The sequence below is a fragment of the Hipposideros armiger genome, unplaced genomic scaffold, assembly GCF_001890085.2.
Source record: "Hipposideros armiger isolate ML-2016 unplaced genomic scaffold, ASM189008v1 scaffold_249, whole genome shotgun sequence".
NCBI classification, from domain to species: domain Eukaryota; kingdom Metazoa; phylum Chordata; class Mammalia; order Chiroptera; family Hipposideridae; genus Hipposideros; species Hipposideros armiger.
Genome location: NW_017731599.1, coordinates 1,231,373 through 1,252,093, shown reverse-complemented (window position 1 = coordinate 1,252,093; position 20,721 = coordinate 1,231,373). Strand labels below are relative to the sequence as shown.

Here is a 20,721-nt window from a genome sequence, read left to right as displayed (position 1 = left end):
GGCCCTGAAATTCCATTCCTTATCCCAACACCCAGATATGCTTTGCTTTTCCGATAGAGATGTGTATTAGCTTTCAGCTTCCCTTTAATCCACAATAAATTGTTAAATATTAGATTTTTCAATCGTATTCTACTTTTATTGGTAGAAAGGAAAATACTTTAAGTACATGCTATAAGTGTACTCCTAAAACCTGTGAACTCTCCAGAAAATTTTATATCATTTCCATGAAATAGTTGTCCAAATACTTAAAAAATTAATCGCTGTCATAGTAGCTCATGGTGGGAAATCTGTGTAGTTTTCATTTACCACCTACTCAGTGTGACTATAAAATCTACTTGTGTGGAGGTGTACTTGCTTGAATAAACCCATTCTTCTTCTTCTAGTGATTAAAACTACGTGTATTCAGATGTTATTACATCAATGAAAATTTCAGCCTTTTTAACATGGGTACCTTAATGCATTTTAATAACCTGAAGTCCTTCGAGTGATCTACTGGGTGTCTATTTTTAGATAAAATGACGAGACAGTGGCCATCCACACTAAAATAAAATGAAGTGTCAAAAATGGTTTAAACCAAAGTCTTAACTATAACCAGTTCATGAGATATTTGGACGTTGATTTAAAGATTTACCATTTCATCAGTTTTTCCTCAACACATCATACACTGAGTATGATGCGAGGTAGACAATACAAATACTCCTAATAAGTAATAATGAAGGAGCCATGGACACCAATCTTCTCCCTTGGCTCAAGGCCGTTGTTCTCAGATGTCAGCATGCATCAGACTCACCTAGGAGACTCTTTAAAATGCAGATTTCTCGGCCCCACCTTAAGACTTTCTGGTTGAGCAGGCTTAAAACGCTGCATGCCTAACAGAGTTACAGACTTAAATAAATGGTGGGAAAACATGGCCATTGTGGGTGTAATGTTTAGACCAAACTTCTGAGAGGTGCTATGTCAGGTAATTATACTCCTTTACTTCAGGTAAGCTAAATTATTGCATCTTTTGTGTTGGTCCTGGAGGCTTAACTAATCAAATAACTCATGCGAGGGCCCTCGCAAGCATGTATGAGTCTTTTCTGTGCAGATTACTTAGTAATATTAGGAGAGGTATTACTTGTAGGCGCTCTAGCCACTAAATAGACTATAAGAGTGCACTTGGTTATAAATGATTTCCACCGCAGAACATCAAGAAACCCTCTTTTTCTTTGCCCTTATTTTTCACATGTGCTTACACACTTCAGGAGTTACTTCTTCAACAGGTTCCCCTGGAAATAAAAGTCCTTTTGAAGCAAAATTGAGCAGAGGGAGAAGGGGATGGCACACCTAGCTGCTCACGAGGAACTCCCTCTCTATCCTTTATTGACTCAAAGAAGGTTCTCACCCAATTCTCCTGTTAGGTGTTTGCACCAAAGTGCCATCTGTGTTTCACAGCTTTTCCCCTGGTACTTTTATTCGTTCATGTTTATAAAACTGCAACCACAGCGCTTAAATGTCAAGGCAAATATACTAAAGGTTTAAATACAGTAAATATAATGGCATTTCCATCTAATCTGATGATGTCAGGGTCCTCTTTGGGTAACATCAAAGTCATGACACCTGTCAAAGTGCTAAGTCATAAATAAAGGATAGTGAGCCTAATAAAAAATCCTAATAATAATGATGATAATGAACATGCTATCATTAATTGAGCATTTGCTATAAGCCAGACACTATATTAAGAGATGGACATGAATTCACATCAATAATTAAAGCAACTGTATGAGAAAGGTACTCTTTGTGTACGATTTCAGAATGCCAGGAAACTGTGTTTCAGAGTTCCTAACTCCCTCGATGTCACACGGTGAGTAAAGGGTGAGATTCTGTAATACCTTCTGTCAAGAAAGCTTGATTTCATTAAGTCCACACTTTAATGACTACCTCTGTCTTAACCATGAGTTATATAGTCTGTGCTACTTTTTTGTCATATTGGTTTTTGCTTTTTTTGGGGGGGGGGTCATATTGTTACTCAAGCTAAGTACAATTAGAAACCATTTCATAAGGTCCTTAACAAAAGCGAAACACCTACAAAGAGGGGTTCAATTTTAAAAATGGAGACATAGAACAGAGAGGTTATTTCATTTATGCCTCAAATAACCTCAATGCACTGCTTGTCATATAGTGTGTGCTTGACACTATGCAAATCTCCACAGCTGCTAAAAATATTCTGAAACCGTGCTTCTCACACCTGTTTAGGTGATGAAGTTACAAGGCAATGATGTCACTTTCTTAAAAAGAAGCGACCCATTTGTTCTTTAATAAAATTGGCAAAGTTGAATGGGGCATAATTGTTCAAACAGACATGATATATTAGTCATCATCATCCCATCCTCTAAGTTTCATAAACGTGAGAGCATTTCCCTGTTCATTTTTTTATGGTAAATTTGATATCACCTTGACTGTCATGCTTCATAGGCATTTTTTTTGTAGAAATTATGTTGTAGTTATTTCTACGAGAAGTATAAGCTATCTTTTTTTCTACATCAGCTGTTGCCCAGTGTTTCATATTGAAGTGATTGATATCACAGCATCATAAATATGAATTATTAAGCTAATTCTCTGACATCTGAAGAAATAACTGAGCACTAAGTTAATGCAGCTTTGCAAATGAAACAAGCACATCCAACCGGCACCAATTCCAACTATGTGTATCTATCCAAACAGCTCTCTGCACAGTGGTAATTCTTCTAATCCCTATAATTTATTCATCTCAGGATACACTCCAAAGCATTGTTTATGTGTATTATCCACTAGCTTTGAAAACAGTATTCATTATTGGGTGTGAAGAGATGCAATTCCTCAGAAAGGTTTGTTGCAATGGTGTTTGTGCCAAGGAAAATTCTACTTGGCAAACACTTGCAACCTGATGAGTGAAATTAAAGAGGAATTGTGAGGATTCAAGATTTAAGTCTTTTACCTCCAAGGTCTTCCCAAAAGCCACGCTGCCATCACTGTAACAATTCCAAATCTCATTCTAGATGCCTGTATATACTCAAATTGGAAAGAAACCTGCAATTGCCCAGTGGAATTTTCATATATTCTTAAATATGCTATTTCGAGCCCCAGACACCAAATAGACAGAAAGGTAATGACCTTAATTTTCATCAACTTATCAAAGCTGAGGTTTTAAAGTAATAAATGTTTCTCCTTATTCTTGGCACAAACCATCCATGACAATTTAGAACACTGAAAAAGATTCCTTGGATCAAAAGGGATGCCACTCAGCTTTTAAAGGCAGTTCAAATCCTTTGAGGTCATCGGAAATGCTGACATCAAGTTTTATGTTACAGGTCATTCAGACAGTGAGTGCCATGGACAAAGATGACCCCAAAAATGGACATTATTTCTTATACAGTCTTCTTCCAGAAATGGTCAACAATCCGAATTTTACCATCAAGAAAAATGAAGGTAAATGTATTAGCATGTGAAACAGGGTAAAAGATAAGTTGGAAACTAAGATATGAGTTCATATGATGACTGAAAATATCAATAAAATAATTTTTCTTCACCTATGAGCAGTTGAAATCCAGCTTATGAGCTTAATGGAATGGATGTTAACATCACTTCCTCTTTCCAATATTGAAACAATAGATAAGAAAATGACTAATGTGAAAAGTTAATTTTATCCCAGGGCATAGCTCAATCTCCTTACTTTTAAAAGTGAACAGTAAGGGTTAACCCTTGTGAAAGTTTCGGGAATTTTGAAATACTGAAGTATCTGTTAGAAGAGGAGCTGGCTTATACTTTGTAGTTGCTATGTTTTAATTGACTGTTCGCCAAGTCTTTAGGGAAAGCCTACTCTAATTTTGCCTGGTTTGTGGGTACACATTAGAAGTATTTGTTGTAATCCTGTACCAACGTTAACAATAGAAATTAAATCAGAAAATCCTTCTTGAAGGACACTCCTTATCATTATTATTTTGGAGCTAATATGAACTGATTTTATTGTTAAGTTTTTCACTCATGGAGAACATTGAATGCATTTCATTAATTCTTGAGAACCGAGCTTAGATTAACAGTTTCCCTTAACTATTGTCTATTACATATGAAGGTCATAGATCATTATTTAAAAAGTCTATCTGATGTGTTCCTTTTTGTTTTCTAAGCTGCTGTCTACTTAACAGGGATTATTAACTGTTTATTTTGGCTCAGCTATATTTAAGTCTTAGTTTCAGCTGTTTTAGAATGATTAGCAAAATAAATGTATTGTCTCAGGCTGCCTTCTGGCTTTATTACATGCATTTGTTTAGATGTCTGAATGGTCTATATAAAAGCTATGCTCAATCAGAAAAGTAAAATTTGGTTTATGGCATTTTTTGGGGGGGATGGTTATTTGTTATGTTCTGTTTCTAGGAGGTAGTGAATTTTGACACAATTTTTTTAATGAAAAAAAATAACATTTTATGGCTCTTGTGAGATATATTATGGCCTTACCCTTTAACATAATTCCACTTAGTTCTTTGAGGATGCTTTGATAAACGTGAGGCATCACAGAAAAGGAAATGAGAAAGTCGTTATGTGGATATTACTCATTGAGCTGGCTTCCACTGTTATAAATACGAAGGAGACAAAATCTCGTTCTTTCTCCTTAGTAAAGGAGCACTCATTTGTTAGCCTCCCCTAATTAAGAACTCTCATCCAAGTACATTGCCTGTGTTTTTCAGTTAGCGTTGCCAAGATTTCTTTTTTTACGGAAGTCACATGGCTATGGCTAAGCCGAAAGCTCCCTCCGAAATCCCAAGCTGAGCTGAAAGTCTGTGCATAGAGTGGTCCGTGCTTATGTTGCTTGTGAGCTAATAGGTATCTGTCATTATTTTTGCATGTAAAATGCCTCACATTTTAAAATTCTCTGTAAAGAAATGTTTTTCTATCCCAAATGTCCTGAACTTTTTGGTGTTTTCTATGTTTCTGCAATTTCAAGATGTGCCTGTTAGAGGCATGGCCTGTTGAAGCCCCTATATTAAATTAACATGTTTGAATGGATGAGAGGTTGTCACTGGGCACCAGTGCAAGTAGTTTTCTACTAGATTCATTATGCTCTAAGCCTTTAAAGAGGACATTTTAGTCCTACAGTGGATGGGTTTCATGTGTTTGCTCTAATTTTTGGAACTAGTAGAAAGTAAAAGGTTATATGCTTAGGAAGGCATGTTTAGCCCCATCACGTATTTCAATAAACACCATATAATAGAATATTTAAAGGCATGTGGGTTATCTATTTTATTTTAAAACTAGAAAATGGAAGTTACAGTTTTGACGTATCTCACAGGTGTGTGTGTGTGTGTGTGTGTGTGTGTGTGTGTGTGTGTGTGANGAGAGAGAATTTACTAAAAAGCATGCCAGGTATTGCAAAATTACTCAAGGCAGAAAGAGCACTTTTTGTGCTATGATTCTTTATTTTAAATTGTGTGTCTATTTATTTTACAAACAATGGCCGTGTAGTCTATTATTTCAACTGGGATACTTCTTGAAGTGAAAGGGGTTGCTATTGACATGTACGTTTATGCCTGGAAAAACCATAAACCAGGATTATCTTGTGGAAATTAAGATTATATGTTCACTGTGATTATGAACTTAAGGTTCAAGTATCCAATATCTCCATATAATAAATCATGAACCTACAGGTGTTTGCAATAGATATGTCAAGTTTATACTCTATCTCCCTTTTCCTGCTCTAGAAATTCTTGAGTTTTGTTCTGTAGACCACTAATTTTTGGCATCTGGATAGTTACTGTAAAAATAAAAAAGGCAATTTGTTTCTCCCTAGCATGCAGAAATAGAGTGCTGAAAAGAGTTGTCAGATTTAAAATGTTTGAAAAATATAGATAGGTAGGTAGATAAATAAATAGCTATCTTGTAAGCCTGTTACCCATTCCTTATTATTAATGATGACAGAACATAAAATCAACCAAAAATAACCAAATAATAAACATTTTTATAAATTTAAAAACTATGGTATATTTTATGTTTCAAACACGGAAGGGATCCAATGGTACAATATATTTAAAAGAGTTTGTTTTCTGCTTAAGATTGACTTTAAAATGGTCAATAGCTGATGCTTCTCCACTGAAAGCATCATGATTTACAAGTCCCTTCCCACTAGATGAAGGTTAAGATTTTGAGCTAGCCAATATATTCAAATCCATAAATGATGGATGGATGAGCCTCCTTTTAAATTAGAACTTTAAAGGAGATGGTTTCAGGATTTGGTGTTTTCTAAGGAACTTGCAGCTGTGTCTTTCAACTTGAAGTTACTATGATCTTCCCCTTCTCTCATATAGATTGGTCCTACTGCAATTTTCAGCCGACTAATTCAAAATCAAAGACAAAATGAGATAGAAATTAGCTGTCTCTTATCTCCTACACAGTTGAGCGATTTCACATATAATTCTCTTTCTGAATATATGAGAATCATATTTCTGCCAGAATAGAAAAGCAACCTTCAATATGGATAAAGGTGAAAGCAAAGGTCAAAAATGTGATGAATCATTTATAGCACATGTACATACCAAATGATCACAGCACCTTGAATTTTCTAAATTATATTGCCCAGGCATTGATTTCTCCATCTTCTAGTTGGGTGAATTTTTAAACAAAAGGAGTTTTGCTGACCACATTTCAGTATTGGTTTCCATTCCAACCGTGAAAATGGAAGATACCTAGCAATTAAATCTAACAAGACAGGAAAGATAAATGGACCTTTTACAGATACAGAAATATCTTGCAGAAAATTTGAGGTCTGCAGAAACCTGACCTTCTCCAGCCTGCGTGTTGTAGGTAAAAAATTTGACTGGATTTGCCAGGAAGCAGTCTGGTGAAATGGGAGTGTTCATGTTTTCAACAAAAGTATGTTCATCAGGTTTATAGACAAATGAGGAAAAAACATAAAGCTCTGCTCCCTAAAAAGGGCTGTGGGAAGAAAAGAAGTACATAGTGAACTTGGCCTCAATTGTGGCTTAGGTAGGCTTCACAAAAGGCAGCAGGGGGACTAGGGTACCTGGTGACATGAACATTCTTCTTCTCTTCCTGATATCTCCTTTTTGACCAAACTCTTATTTGGCAAGAATGTCATTCTGAAGGCATAATTGTGGTAATTGATTTGGGTAACGTAGATGTTGACTAGAGCATTGGAATAAACGCAGCTTGGGTTATCTCAAAGTACATAATAACATAGTTACCCCATTTAGAATATAAATGCACCTTAGGTTATGTCAATTGTATGTAACATGGTTACCCATTTAGAATATAGCTCATGTTTTGTTTGGTGGGGTTTCCGTTTCAACTGGTTGGTCAAGTAGTCTGGGGTTTGTGTCTTTTTATTTTCTAGAAGCATCTCTTGTATGGACACTGACTACAGGCAAGTTATGGTAAGCTTCAGTTTCCTCATCTGTAATAAAGGGTAATAATATCTATTCACCCCTGTGATGGATTTGTGTAACCTAGGGTTGAGACAGCTCTTAGCAGGATGTCTGGCACATAGAAAACCACTCATCAGTAAATGGGGCAAGATACTCGTTTTATGAATTCATTATTTCCTGGATTCGCATATTATGTTCTACCTCCTCTAGCTTGCCATTCTCAAGCAGGTCTCTTTGTGGCTTTAACTCCATTGATTTTTGAATGAGGTACAGTAATTCTGAAAGAGGGCTCATGAAAGCCCTCATTCTCACCAGACTGCACTGCAAGAAATCTGCTTAGCAATGTATTTCAGTCTGAAGGGTTTTATAATAGGAAGATAAAGGAAATAAGAAAGAAGGAGAAGGTGGGGAGAAATAATGAAAATATTTGTCAGCCACAGAAATAGCTGCAGGATTTCTGGATCTGGTTTTGAATATGAAGGCTTTGTTTTCGTCCTTTGCCAAAATGAAACTCAGCTCTTTCCACATAACGGCGAACTCCCACTTCCAACTTGTTAAGACTGCTTTCCATTCTAGCATATCAAGTTGTTTTGAATCACCCATAACCTTGCAACACACGTACTCTGCGGGAATCATTCTGTATAAACATTAGACAGCCTTCCTTTGCTCTTTTGAATAAGGTCAACTCATCTCAGATTCTTCTTATCACAAAACTACAATTGGCTGCTTGAAAATAGAAGTGGATGTCTCTGATCCTAAGCCAGCTGGAGCTGACCATCTGTCCTCCATCCTCTCTCAGGCTGAGTCCTCATACCTGCCTCTCCTGCATTCAGGATGTAGGCGCTGAGGCAGGTGAAGTCCCTCTCGTGCCTGCCGTAAGCCAGCTGTGCCCCATCCAGGCTGAAATGGACCCGACAGGCCTTCCTAATGATTCACACAGCAAAAAGGGCCCCCTCGGTAAGCCAGCTGCCTTCCTGGCCACCTCGGAGCTCCTTAAGTTCTACCATTAGGCCAGGCTTCATTGAAGCTAATAGAGAACTTTCTGAAATAGCATCTTTTGCCTCAAGTTGCCTTTACAAAACCCTCCATCTCTCAGCTAAGCAGATCCATTATTACTGGGTTTCCCGGGCAACCGTACCTAAACAAGTGAAAACTGTGTATGAGTGTGATAATGAAAGCCTGTATGTGTACCTTGTCAATGTGGTGATTCCATGTGCTCTGCCCATACCAAGGACTTTCTCACAGCACCACCCCCAACACCAAACATTGACTAGAGGTCTTTTTCGTATAAGGTGTCAGCTCTTACCCATATGAAGCATGGCACTTTTCCTCAGTGTTCAATCATAAAAGATAATGCTCAATTTGCATGAAACAGGAGGTCCAACTGGGATCCCGAATATGCAGGGTAGCATTATGCATACATGATCTGAAAGGCTTCTGCTTCGGTAATTCATAATTTATTGTTTATGCTTCCAGCAATGTTCCGTTGATAAAAAGCCATTTATGTTTCATTTTGTCGTCTAAACTGTAATTAAGGACGATGTGTAAGCTAAGAAAAATAGATAACAGATCTTTACTTCCACTTTCCAAGTTGCGTACGACTGTATGGCTTGATTCAGGAAACTAGAGTTTCTTTGCTTTAAGTAGTTTTTATAAAGGTCTTGTTATTTTATATATTCGCTTTATCTTTGTTTTTTTCCTTTTTAAGTCATACTACAAAGAGTACCGTCAGAAGTTAAGAATTTTCTTTGCAAATATTGAAAATCCTAAAACCATTCCTCTGGTCAAACATAGGATGACGCTTCGCATCTATTTTCCAGTATATGTTATGGAATATAATTTAGTTCTGAGATTACTGACTACCAGAAATGTAATTTAGATACACGGCATAGACTTATCTGTGCAGTTGTCCATATGCTATTCAAAGTTATGAATTGATTGAAAAATTCTGTCTATTGGCTAACAATATGATTCCTGGTCCTTACACAGCATCCTAATTCCGAAGATTTTTGAAAGAGAAAAAACAAAAGGTAAATTGGCGCATGCATAGTTATCTTAAAGACACCTGAGGGCACAGATGCTTTCCTTTGAGAATGTTGTTTTCTGAGGCTTTTGCTTCAACAGCAAAACAGAAAAATAAAGGGATCAATTGAACATCAGGAGGAATATAAAGAATTACTCAGAGACATGTTTTTCTATTTAACAAATCTTTTTGGACCATGTTGTTGCTTATATCATTAAAAAATAATGCTATTTACTGATTTATCACCTATTTACAAGCATAAAAATAGGCCTTGGGATGTGGCAGGTGCCCAGTCAATATGGCTGTACTTTAGTAAGCACAAGCAAATATTAAAATTGAATGTGGAAACAAAATTAGCTGTCAGTCTATGCAAACTCTTCTTTTCTGAAAAAAGTGTTAAATGTAGTTGACAATCATTTCATCTCCTTTCAGCACTGGAGTTTGCATTTGGAATTAATTTCAGCACTTTATAGACACGACATTAGGCATAGGTGACATTCAGTTTAGGCATGTGACCTCAACAGCACACACCATGTGCTTTGGATCCCCCAATTTATTGAAGTGGGTAGAGAAGGCACAGGAATAATTTGGGAACATAAAGAGGACACTCGCATAGATAAACATTTAAAAAGTTGACTTGGGATGAATTACAAGGAATGATAAAGATAGACCTTGTGGAATATAGAACAGCACAGGCTTCATAGCTAAGAGTATGTACATTTGGATCCTAGCTCTTCTGATTATGATCTATGAGAACGTGCACACATAACTTAATAGCCTAGACTCTTTATCAGTAACATGGAAATAATATTTACCCCATATTGTTTTGAATAAGAAAATATTAATTTAAGTTAAAAAAATTAAAATGTGCTCAGTTCAGTGTCTGGAAAATTGAAGGTACTCAATAAATATTAGGGTCTTTTTCCCCTATCTTCTCCTTCTTCTACATTGTGTGAGCCTCCCAAATTTCTTTCATCTACCCAATGCAACAAACAAAAATAATACTAAGGAGCCTGAAATAAGGCCTTTCAGATGTAACTAACCATGCGTTCTTCAAGCCCCTTTCCCGAGGGGCTAATGAGTCAACATGTCTCTAAACACAGGCCATGAGTAAAGCAGAGGGAAAGGAAAAATGGGAAAGAAGAATATTTGTATAACTTAAGTTGTTCTTTGAATATAACCCTCATTATTGTAGCATAATCAAAGAATAACAATAAAGAGTATCTAAAAATTGTAGGTTTCCATAGGGCTAGGTTTGATATGTAGATCTAATTGCATACAGTTGTCTATATACTGGCAAGTGGGATACTTGAAGTTGATGGAATGATAAGAGCTAAGAGTTCTTCGTAAATACGAAGGTGATGAAGATCGTAGATGCTAAATACAGAACTTCAAATGCATTTTTTAAAAAGCAGTGCACTTTAAAAAGGGCAATGATGGTGGATGTCTATCTCCCCAACTTTATTTTCCATCACTCGCTCCCTTATACCTTATCATCTTCTATACCCCTTATGCAACCTTTGGCTTTAATGCGCAGAACCAATGATGCTTTTGCAAACCCCCTTTTCTTTTCCTTTTGTCTGGACTATACATCCTCTGCCACCTCCCTTTCCCATCTAACTAATTTCCAAACATTCAGAGCAGCTCAGGTTCCCCACACCTGTGAGCAAAGGCAGGGAGTGCTTAGTGTTGCTGTGAAATCTGTTTGCTTTGCTTTGCTCCACTGGACAGTGTGGTCACTGCGCAGACAGACAGAGGAGTCCAGGAGTGTCTCCTCCACCGTCCTCTGAGGTTATTAATAAGATCACATCTTCATTCATTCATTCATTCATTCAACACCTATTTTTTTAGTACCTACAATGTGCCAGACACTACCCTGGAATTGAGAAGCAAGCAATGAATAAAACAGGCACTATTTATATCCTCATATACAGTGTATTTGTGTTCTCCTCAGGACCAGTCTTGGCCTAATTTGAATTCTCAGAGAGGAAGGCTATAATTTAACATGGATTTTGTGAGGCAGTGGAGAAATTCACAGGCTAACCCGCAAAATACAGTGATTTGGGGGGAGTGATTACACATTCTAACTTCTATGCTGTCATAAAGTGACCTCTTCAACCTTACCCAACTTATGAAGCTGCATCTACATAAAGAAGAGTTAGGTTTCATAGATTCCATCACTCCCATCTTAACAAAGCATTTGGCTGATCAGGGTGGTGCAATATATCTGTAGTCATGGGCAGATGACTTTCCATGTGAGTTCATATTTGTGTCCTCATTATTCCTGAGCTTAGACAAACTATGTTGAACCATACAATTCACTGTGTTTCTGGTGGCAGAGTCAAACGCATTGGGGAGCTCTTTTCAAATTCACAGTGATCCATAGACATTACAGTCATTTGGCTGTAGCACTGCCAGTGAGTTGGGGCTGATGATTCTTTTTGGCTGGTTTATTAGAATCCATTCTAATTTTGATTCAAGTCTCCTTAACTGCAGTTTATGGCTTTTCCAGTTCCTATGCAGAGTTGGTTCAGCTACTTGTCAGGGAACAGATTTTAGCTAACTTGCCATGTGGAATGTTTACTGAGGGTCCCGGGCAACTAGAGGATGCTGATTTCTAGACATGACATTGGGTTCATTTGCTAGCTATTTTCTATTCTATCTCTTCTCTAAGGTGCCACCAGAATGAATGTGCTTGTGCACTTTGTGGAGAAAGATCGTAATTGCTGTCCTTGGACCTTTCTGGGTTACTCATTGTCTTTGCTTTCATCCTAGTAGATTGCCGACTAGAATTTCCTGCCTCTATTTCTTGAGTATATTATTCTCACCCTTTTGAAGGCTGTTTATCTTAGGGCATTCTGCAAAGAAGGTGATACTGCACCTGCTACGCTGAGCACAATCATCTTTCTCTGAATTTCATGCTTTCACTTGGCCAGTCAATGCTAATTCCATCAAGGTCACACTGTGATTTACTTCCCCTTGGACTTGAGTTTCCTCTTATACAGAATGAATGGGTTAGCGCTGGGGATATAAGGACTCATCTATTCTAACACACGGAGTGTCCAAACCTGTGGTATTAGGAGAAACATCACAAACTTTAAAGTCAGACAAGTCCCGCATCTCCTGATTAATGAAGATGTGGCTTTCAACAAGGCTTTTAACTTTCTATAACCTACTGTGTTTGACACTGTTAAAGCAAAACTGCTGTGATAAACCAATGAAAGAATGTATAAATGCCAAGGGCAGTACCTGGAACTGACATGGTACCAATGCACTGTATCTTCTTTATCAGCCTTCAAAAGAAATAATGCATATGAAAGTGATAGTTACACTAGAAATTATCGTACTAAATCTCATGCATATTAAAATATTGGATAGTATTATTAAAAGATATGCTTCTACAATATTAGAAGTTCTCTTTCTTAGTATGTTTAGGCAGAATGCTGGACATATTAAAGAAATAAATTATTCCCTTGCACTAAAAGATCTCAATAAACATATGACACATGGTTCCAATAGTTTAGAATTTGTTTATATTATCTTTTCAGTCTGGAGGTAAGTAAATATAAGTTTTATAAAGATACTTAATTATTGGATGAAGTTTTTGATTTATCAGAAAGATTTCTCAAAAAATACAGCTTAAGGGCCGGCCAAGTGGCATGTTGGTTAAGAGCTAGCTTGGGACACCAAAGGGCCCCGGTTCGGATCCCACATATGAGGGCCAGTGACACTGCCCTCTACAGCTAAGATGCTGAACAACTGCTCGACCTGGAGCTGGGCTGCCATGAGTCGCCGGCGACGGCTTAGGCTGCAGCCCCTGTGGCAGTGGGTTGCCATGGGCTACTGTGTGTAGCCAGCAGCCAGCGTGAGCGGCCAGCAGCCGCCATGAGTGGCCGTCCAGAAGCCGGCAACTGATCTGCCTCGCCCGGGAAGAGCGCAATGATGGTGCCAACTTGGGCCAGTGAAGCAAGTTGTGTCTTCCACAACTAGACTGAAGAACAAAAGGACAGCAACTTGTCTGTTCCCCTTCCCCCAATTCCCCAATAAAAATCTTCTTTAAAAAAAATACAGCTTAATAAAGTTTTGCAGAAATAAGAACACGGTATGTGTAGAGGTCTCTGTCACAGTTAAGATAGAATGGCCATATGTACAAGTAATTTACTTAAAGGAGAAATAGCGAATGGCCAAAAATGTTTTTAAAAGACAAGTACAATGAAATATTTTCTGGGGATCCATAAACTCAATGATCATAAGCCTTTATTTGATTCCCAAAAGGAAATTAGAGATGGTTCTTAGTATTTTGAACATATCTTCACCCATTCTTGATGCTTTTCATAGGATAACAAATGGGTCCTACACATTTAGGAGGTTTACACACACACACACACACACACACACACACACACACACACACACACAGAGTTTACCAATGGAGCTGGGAAGTAAACTGATATAAACACAAATTATGGATATCAGTAACATATATATGAAAAGGTTTCTCAGCACATAATTAAATCTTAAAAATAGAAAATAATAATTTGGGTCATGTTCTAAAACATACATTATGAGTTGAAACTTGCCTTTGTCATAAATGCTGGTAGGCTAAAGTTCAATAAAGAAAGTTTTAGAATGGCTAAGAGACAGTTATCTGAAACTCATTTATCTTTTTTCCCCAAAAATTAAAACACAAACCAATGAAAAAACTAAAATGTATGCAGGTAATGACATAAACTTCACATTTTGATTGGGTAAGGAAAATATAACAAGAAAACCTATGCCCCTATAGTACTGCTGTTACAAGTTATCTGTCTTTCTAAAATAAGTACGTATTCCAAAATGGGTGTTTAATTGTGGAAGAACTTTTTTCAAAGCATAATCTATCTAACATCACATACCATAAAAATATAATTGCTTATAAGATAACTTTTATTGAGAAATATAAAAAGTGATTATAAAGATTAGAAAGCATGCTTACATTTCTTTTTAGGGTTTTAATTAGAAGTCCTGTGGTTATTTTAATACAGATCTGCACTCTATTATTCTGGATAGGCTATATGGCAAATTGCAAGGCAAAACAAAAAAGCTAAAATTAATTGAGCACCTATAATTTTAGATCATTTACATTATATCTATCCATCTATTACTACATATAAATGCTCAGGATGAGTATTATTATTGTCATTTTATAGGTGAAGAAATTGAAGTTCAGGTATGGCAATTGACTTGCCAACATAGAATATGGCTACCAACTGCTCAAACTACCGTCTCACCAATAGCATGTCTGCCTTTCAAAGCCTTGCACTTTTCTCTTAGAACATTTACTCAGTAAAATTGTTGATATTTTATTTATAGTTTTCAAACATTTGTTCCTTTTTTTTTTCCAAACTGAAAAGGTAGAAAAGGTAGACACCACCAACTAAGCATTAGAGAAGACCATCACAGTATTAGCTGGGTAAAAACTGGCAACATCAAAAAAGATAAAAACAATCAAATGAGCTGTGGTAGATATCGCAGTCCTAGAACACAAAACAATTATTATGTCTACTACTTAACATCTATTACCTGTCTAAGAGTGATTTTAGACTGATCCTCACAATGGTCTTTGTAATTTATTACAGCGATTTTGAGTTACTAACAAACATAAAACGCGTTAGTTTTCTATGCTTAGGAAGACAACAGTGACTCTTATATTGGGGTAGTAGACCTGACTCAGCCTTGCGCAACTTTTCACTCCAAAGTTAATGAAGATATAGAAAGATATAAGCTATGAGATACAAGATATAGAAAAATGAAAACCAAAACAACTAAGACTGGCAGTCTCCATATTGTCAAAATGTGAAGAACTGTCAATTAATCAAAAAGCTGAAATGGCTAGATTGAAAAAGTACTAGCAATGGCAACACTAGTAATGGTGCACCAAAGATAATTGTTCAGAAATGGAGGAAACCTACCTTCCATAAAGTTGGTTGGAAGGCCTGTGATGGTACTTTGGTAAAGAAACAAAGTATACATTAATCATAAAAATTGAGTAACCAATCATATCAGGGTGTTCCTTTTGCTTTTTTCATATCATCTCAATAATTAAAACTCATAGAAATCAATTGAACAGAAGGTATCTGGTTACTAATAATGAGAAATTGCAAGAGAAAACCACCATCTCATATTTTATTCATTCTTCATTATCCTATTTTAATGATCATGTATTATTACTCAAACACATGCACAATGCATTAGAACAAAGAGATAGATCATTTAACCTTTGGGAACACAAAGTGTCTAAAAAGCATTCAGTGGAAAGAAAAAGCATTTAGACGTATTTACTATTTTCTGGGGATGGGACTTTTGTAGCACTGTGATTCCATTTAAACAGTTTTTACGTACTTTTTATTAATATGATGTGACATTTAAATGATCTAAAATTAGGGACACGTAAATACTGGACTCCTGACCTAGATCAGTATCCTCTTTCCTTGGATATTTCCAGGGTTATTAAGTTCATATAGAACAAAATAGGAACTTAAGCTGGGACATTGAACCCATATGTGAGGATAGCCTAGGGAACCATTTGTGACCGGGCTAGGTCAGTCACACTGGCCTGAAACCACATCAGGCCACCAAGTGATCTCTGCCTTTTTTTTAATCCAAACCCAAAACTTGAATCTCACACATTAAAACTTGAATTTCATCAAATATAAGACACTTTTACATAGATATGCCATTAATTGATTTCTGACAAAAAAAGTAAAATAATGTTTCACTAAAGAGTTGACAGTTAAAACACAACGTGCCCTCAACTATAACACACACCCCAATTTCACAGATATGAAAAAAGAACAAAAATAAATAAATGCCTTGCAATTGATGAGATACAGTATTCCAATTAATATACCTGAAGGAGAGCAAATTGACCTATGGACAGAACTGGAGGAAAAACCCAGAACCTAAGTATAAAAATCATGCTTGCTGCTAAGTGTATGTATTCTAGACCCATAGTTCCCTGATGTCTGAGTATGGATAAACTGTAAGAGCTATAAAGAAGCACATTCCCAAAGACAGTCATTATTTTTATGACACTACTCACTTGCTTAATCCCTTAATATAATGTCTTTCAAAATAAGCAAAGCACCATTAACAAGAAATTACTTATTCATTTCTCTCAAAAGCACAATTTCCAATGTTGGAATAGCAAAGTAAAAATTTAAAATTGAGACCTTGGCTGTGTAAGATTAACCTGGAAATTCATTATTGGGGTATGGTCTGTGTCTTGTTTTTAAGTACAGAATATGGAATTTTAACATTATAGAACATTTTTGTTTTTGTTTTTGTTTTTACCTCAGAAGGGTGATGGCAATATAAAAATGGTAGTGAACAGGAGGAAAATAGTAAAGGATTCTAGTGTTAGAATTCAGGTGGACCAAATAGCAAAATTGGCTGGACCTTGTTAAAGGAAAGAAGGAAGCTGGCATCAGTTAACCATGAAATTTAACACGTGGCTAGCTATATTAAACCTCCCCTGAAATGTACCCTAAACCTCAATAGCTAATCCCAAAGAGGAGTAAGGAGGGTCAAATTAGTGGGAATAATATGGTAGCAGGAATTTCCAAAAAGTAGAAAAAGCTTCTCACTACTTGGACATAGTGTCCCCACCTGTGACATTCTTTCTTAAGAGTAGCACCCAACAAAGTGCTTGTCACATGCACTTCCTATAGTTCCTGAGGAGGGCAAAGATAGAAGGAATAAAGAAAAATCCCAGGTCAGTCATCCCTTCTAGTAGGAGATCCAGTGCAAGTCAGGAAACCAAGGCCAAAACCTGATTATGGCGATTAAGCAGGTATAGTCCATAATTTACTAGTCAGTTCCTGGATCCCTGCGGGCTATCTTTGTTTAGGCGCATTAGATGTTGGGCTTACAGAAGCAAGGTCATTTACATTACTGTGGGTCTGAGCCTTATGATATACAGCACCCATTAGTGTGTTCTCTTAGAGGGCTGAGGGGGGAAATGTTATGATGCAGAGAAAATTGGAGGGAAGGGGTAAGGCATGGGCTGTCACAGCTGATTCTATTACCCTTGATCCCACACAACTCTTGTCTTCCTCAGGCTCCTAATACATAAAATATTCTCAGAGGCAACAATGATGAACATGAGCAATGAGAAAGACAGCCATGCAAGGCAGGGAGGCCATTTCCCACAGATTGGCTTCTGTCTGTGGGCTCCTCTATTTGCTGGCTGATCTTTGCTAAGCTATTGCATCTCTCAGCCTTCACTTTCCCTTAAAATGGATATATCCAAGCATAATTTACAGCACTGCAAGGATTAAAAAAAATGTAAATCTGGAGCATAATACATGGCCTCATAGGGAAGATCAATAAACAGTGGCTGTGTTTAAAGAATGTAAGAGGCTCTTGAATGAATGCATGCATTTAACGTGACTCCACAGACAAGAGCTCCTCAAGAGCTTACCCTTCTCTTAGAAAACAATTAGATGGAGGATGTACATATATTTATAAAAATTACTTGCCTGCAAGTGACAGAAAAGCCCATTCAAGCTACCTGAACTCAAAAGGTAAATGGGCCCAAATAACAAAAAATCCAGAGTTTGAGTATCTTCTCTACTTACCAGCTGCCAGCGCCCCAGGGATGTTGGAGCACTGGGTTTTCCCTCGCTCTATTCCTGTCATTTCTTTCTCTGTGCTCTCTTGCCTTCCCTGCACATCCTCTCCAAAGAGTAAGAAACAAAGCTCCCCGAAGGAGTAAGCCTGTACACACCTCACAGTTCAAGTTGCGGATGAGAGATCTTCTGTACCCCAAGTTCCATACCAATTCCTGGACAAAAAGCCCATGTTTGCCCTAAGAGGTGATCATGTGACTCAACTGAGCCACTCTCGGTACTTACGGGGGTGAAATAGTCTCAGGGCTGCTGTGTACAGGTGCCTGAGTTGTTCCCCATGCAAGGCTCCCAGCCCTGGGACGAGTGACAACTGAAAGCCAGCCCACATACCCCTGGAGAGCCTAAAATCCCAGTGAGTTCTCCTTTTTCTCATTATCAGAAAGTCATCATCTCATCACTGTGCCTTTGAATCCACTGAGGCTGTAGCTTCCCAAAAGTGAACCCATTTTTTTTTTTTAATTTACACAAATACAACCTTTAGCTAGCAACAGCCTTGAGATCCCTGATGGGTCAGCCTGGCTAAGTCCCCACCTTCCACTGGAGGCAAGCCACTTGATTGACAGCTCTACCGCAATCAGAAGAAATAGAGGAAGGCCAGTTTTAAAAGGAAGGCATGTTGGAAAAATAGAACATGGGCAGAATGAGATGAGTGACAAACAGGGCGAGTAACATCAGCGCTGTGAATGACCTCAGCAAAGGGATTTCTGTGCCTCCCTTGGGAAGCTGCTCAGTAAAGAATGACTCTCCCTGTTCAGAAAGTTATGAATTGCAGTTGTCTGTTATGTGAGTTACATTGCATTACATTGCAATATGTCATTGTGAGATGTGACATAATATAATGTAAGTGACAGGCAGCTAAAATTTTACAGCAAGAAAACTTTTTTTATATCCAGGATCTGCTATCAAATTTGATAGCAGCTATCAATCCATTTTTTTTTCTGCAGATAGATCAAAAATTTGATGTTCATGAAAAGCAGGTCATTTTGAAACATCCACAAACACTTCAGGGCCTGCACAACTCAGTTACCATAAATCAGTTAAGAAAAACAAAACGAAACACTCTAAAAGCTGCATCCATCTTCACTCAAACTCTGGGTTTGCTTTCTAAGATGAGTGCAATATATATATATATTTAGATTGTGAGTTTAGTTTTCTTTTGGATATCATTAAAAAGTGATGGTCACATCAATCATTTTAGTGCCTAGATCAGGTCAGTGGTTCTCAACTGAGGGCGGTTTTGTAGTCCAGGGGACACTTGGCAATGCCTGGAGATGTGACAACTGGAGAAGGGGTGGGGTATTACTGGCATCTAGTGGGTAAAGGACAGAGATGCTTCTAAACATCCTATGATGCACAGGACAATGCTCACAAGGTCATTCGTTCTAAAGTCATGGCCATGCCTCTGATCCCATAGGTCACTGTTTAAGTCAGTTGGTCCAGATGTGATCATGACCTGGTCTAAAGGTGGCCCGAGTAAAATTCTGATGAATCTAGCTAGCTCTGGTGGCTTCCATTGACCCCATACTCAAGACAGGTAATGGTAACATGTTATTTAAATGTTGCGCTAAACATTTTGGACTTAGGGGCACTTAATAGAATCTCTTTGCACATCATCATAATCAATGGGTAACTTAATCTACCAACAGCCTCACAGCAGGTCCGCTTAGGAGAAGAAAGCAGGATTTCTGATTTCTGAGGTCTCATTGTATTGGTAGCATCCATTTATCTCTTGAGGGCCTTTGGGAAACGGTTTTCCCGAATCTCAGGCCCCAGGCTCATCTACACTATGGAAATTTGCATAAAGCAGAAGTACTTGACTTTTTTTTTTAAGTAGAGGAATCCTTTTATTAAGCTATGCCTTTCCATGTACTCTAGTTAATCTAAAATGCATAGACGTGAAGCTTCTGTGATTGAAACATAGGACCAGAGTCCCTGTCCCTTTTCCATCACCCCATCACACCCAATATGACAGAACCCAAGACATAACTTGAAAACCAGTGATAGGAAAGGCTTCCTCCAGGGGTAAGTTGATTTGATATTATGGATTATGGCAGGGAGAAGCCCTGGAGAGTCAGTGCTGCTCAGTGGTAGAACCCACCACGGCGTGTGTGCAGCTTCCTTAACCTTCCTCTTTGCTTACAGAAAGGCATTTCTGAAAACAAAGGACACAGTAACCCATTGCCAGTGGTTATGTCTCCCCGACAAAGAGCTCACTCTCTCTAGGGTTTCCATCTGCCAAGATACAGAGTGGCACCGGTAAAAAAAAAAACAACCATAGGTTTTAGATTATGACAGATCCACACAGGGCCCCCTGCTCTGCCGCTGACTAACTCTGGGTTTTGGCCCATTACTTAAGGTCTGGGTACTTGTGTTGCTCTGTTTGTAAAGCTGGGTTAATAATGCATCTCACAGAAATGATTCTAAGGATTAAATGTGATAATGATGTAAAGCATGTACCACAGAGTGTGATGCATTATAATAGCTATCATTTATTGACTGCTTAATATTATAATTTGGAGAATTACAGAGAATGTATGTAGAGGACCTGACATGTATAAGATGCCCCACGTATAGTAGCTACTGTGATTATTCAGCTAGAACTTGCAACCAGAAAGAGCCCTGGAAACATTTGCAA

The 20,721-nt window shown here is 37.7% G+C and overlaps 1 protein-coding gene across 1 annotated transcript in view; it reads left to right on the top strand.

Moving 5' to 3' along the window:
• CDH8 (cadherin 8) overlaps positions 1-20,721 on the top strand; it is a gene marked incomplete at its 5' end in the record, with an annotated part of 226,665 nt that overhangs the window by 170,814 nt on the left and 35,130 nt on the right. Inside the window, one exon of the mRNA XM_019655891.1 lies at positions 3,330-3,447. Within this exon, the coding sequence (XP_019511436.1) occupies positions 3,330-3,447 (118 nt within the window). The remainder of the gene's footprint in view (positions 1-3,329; positions 3,448-20,721) is intronic.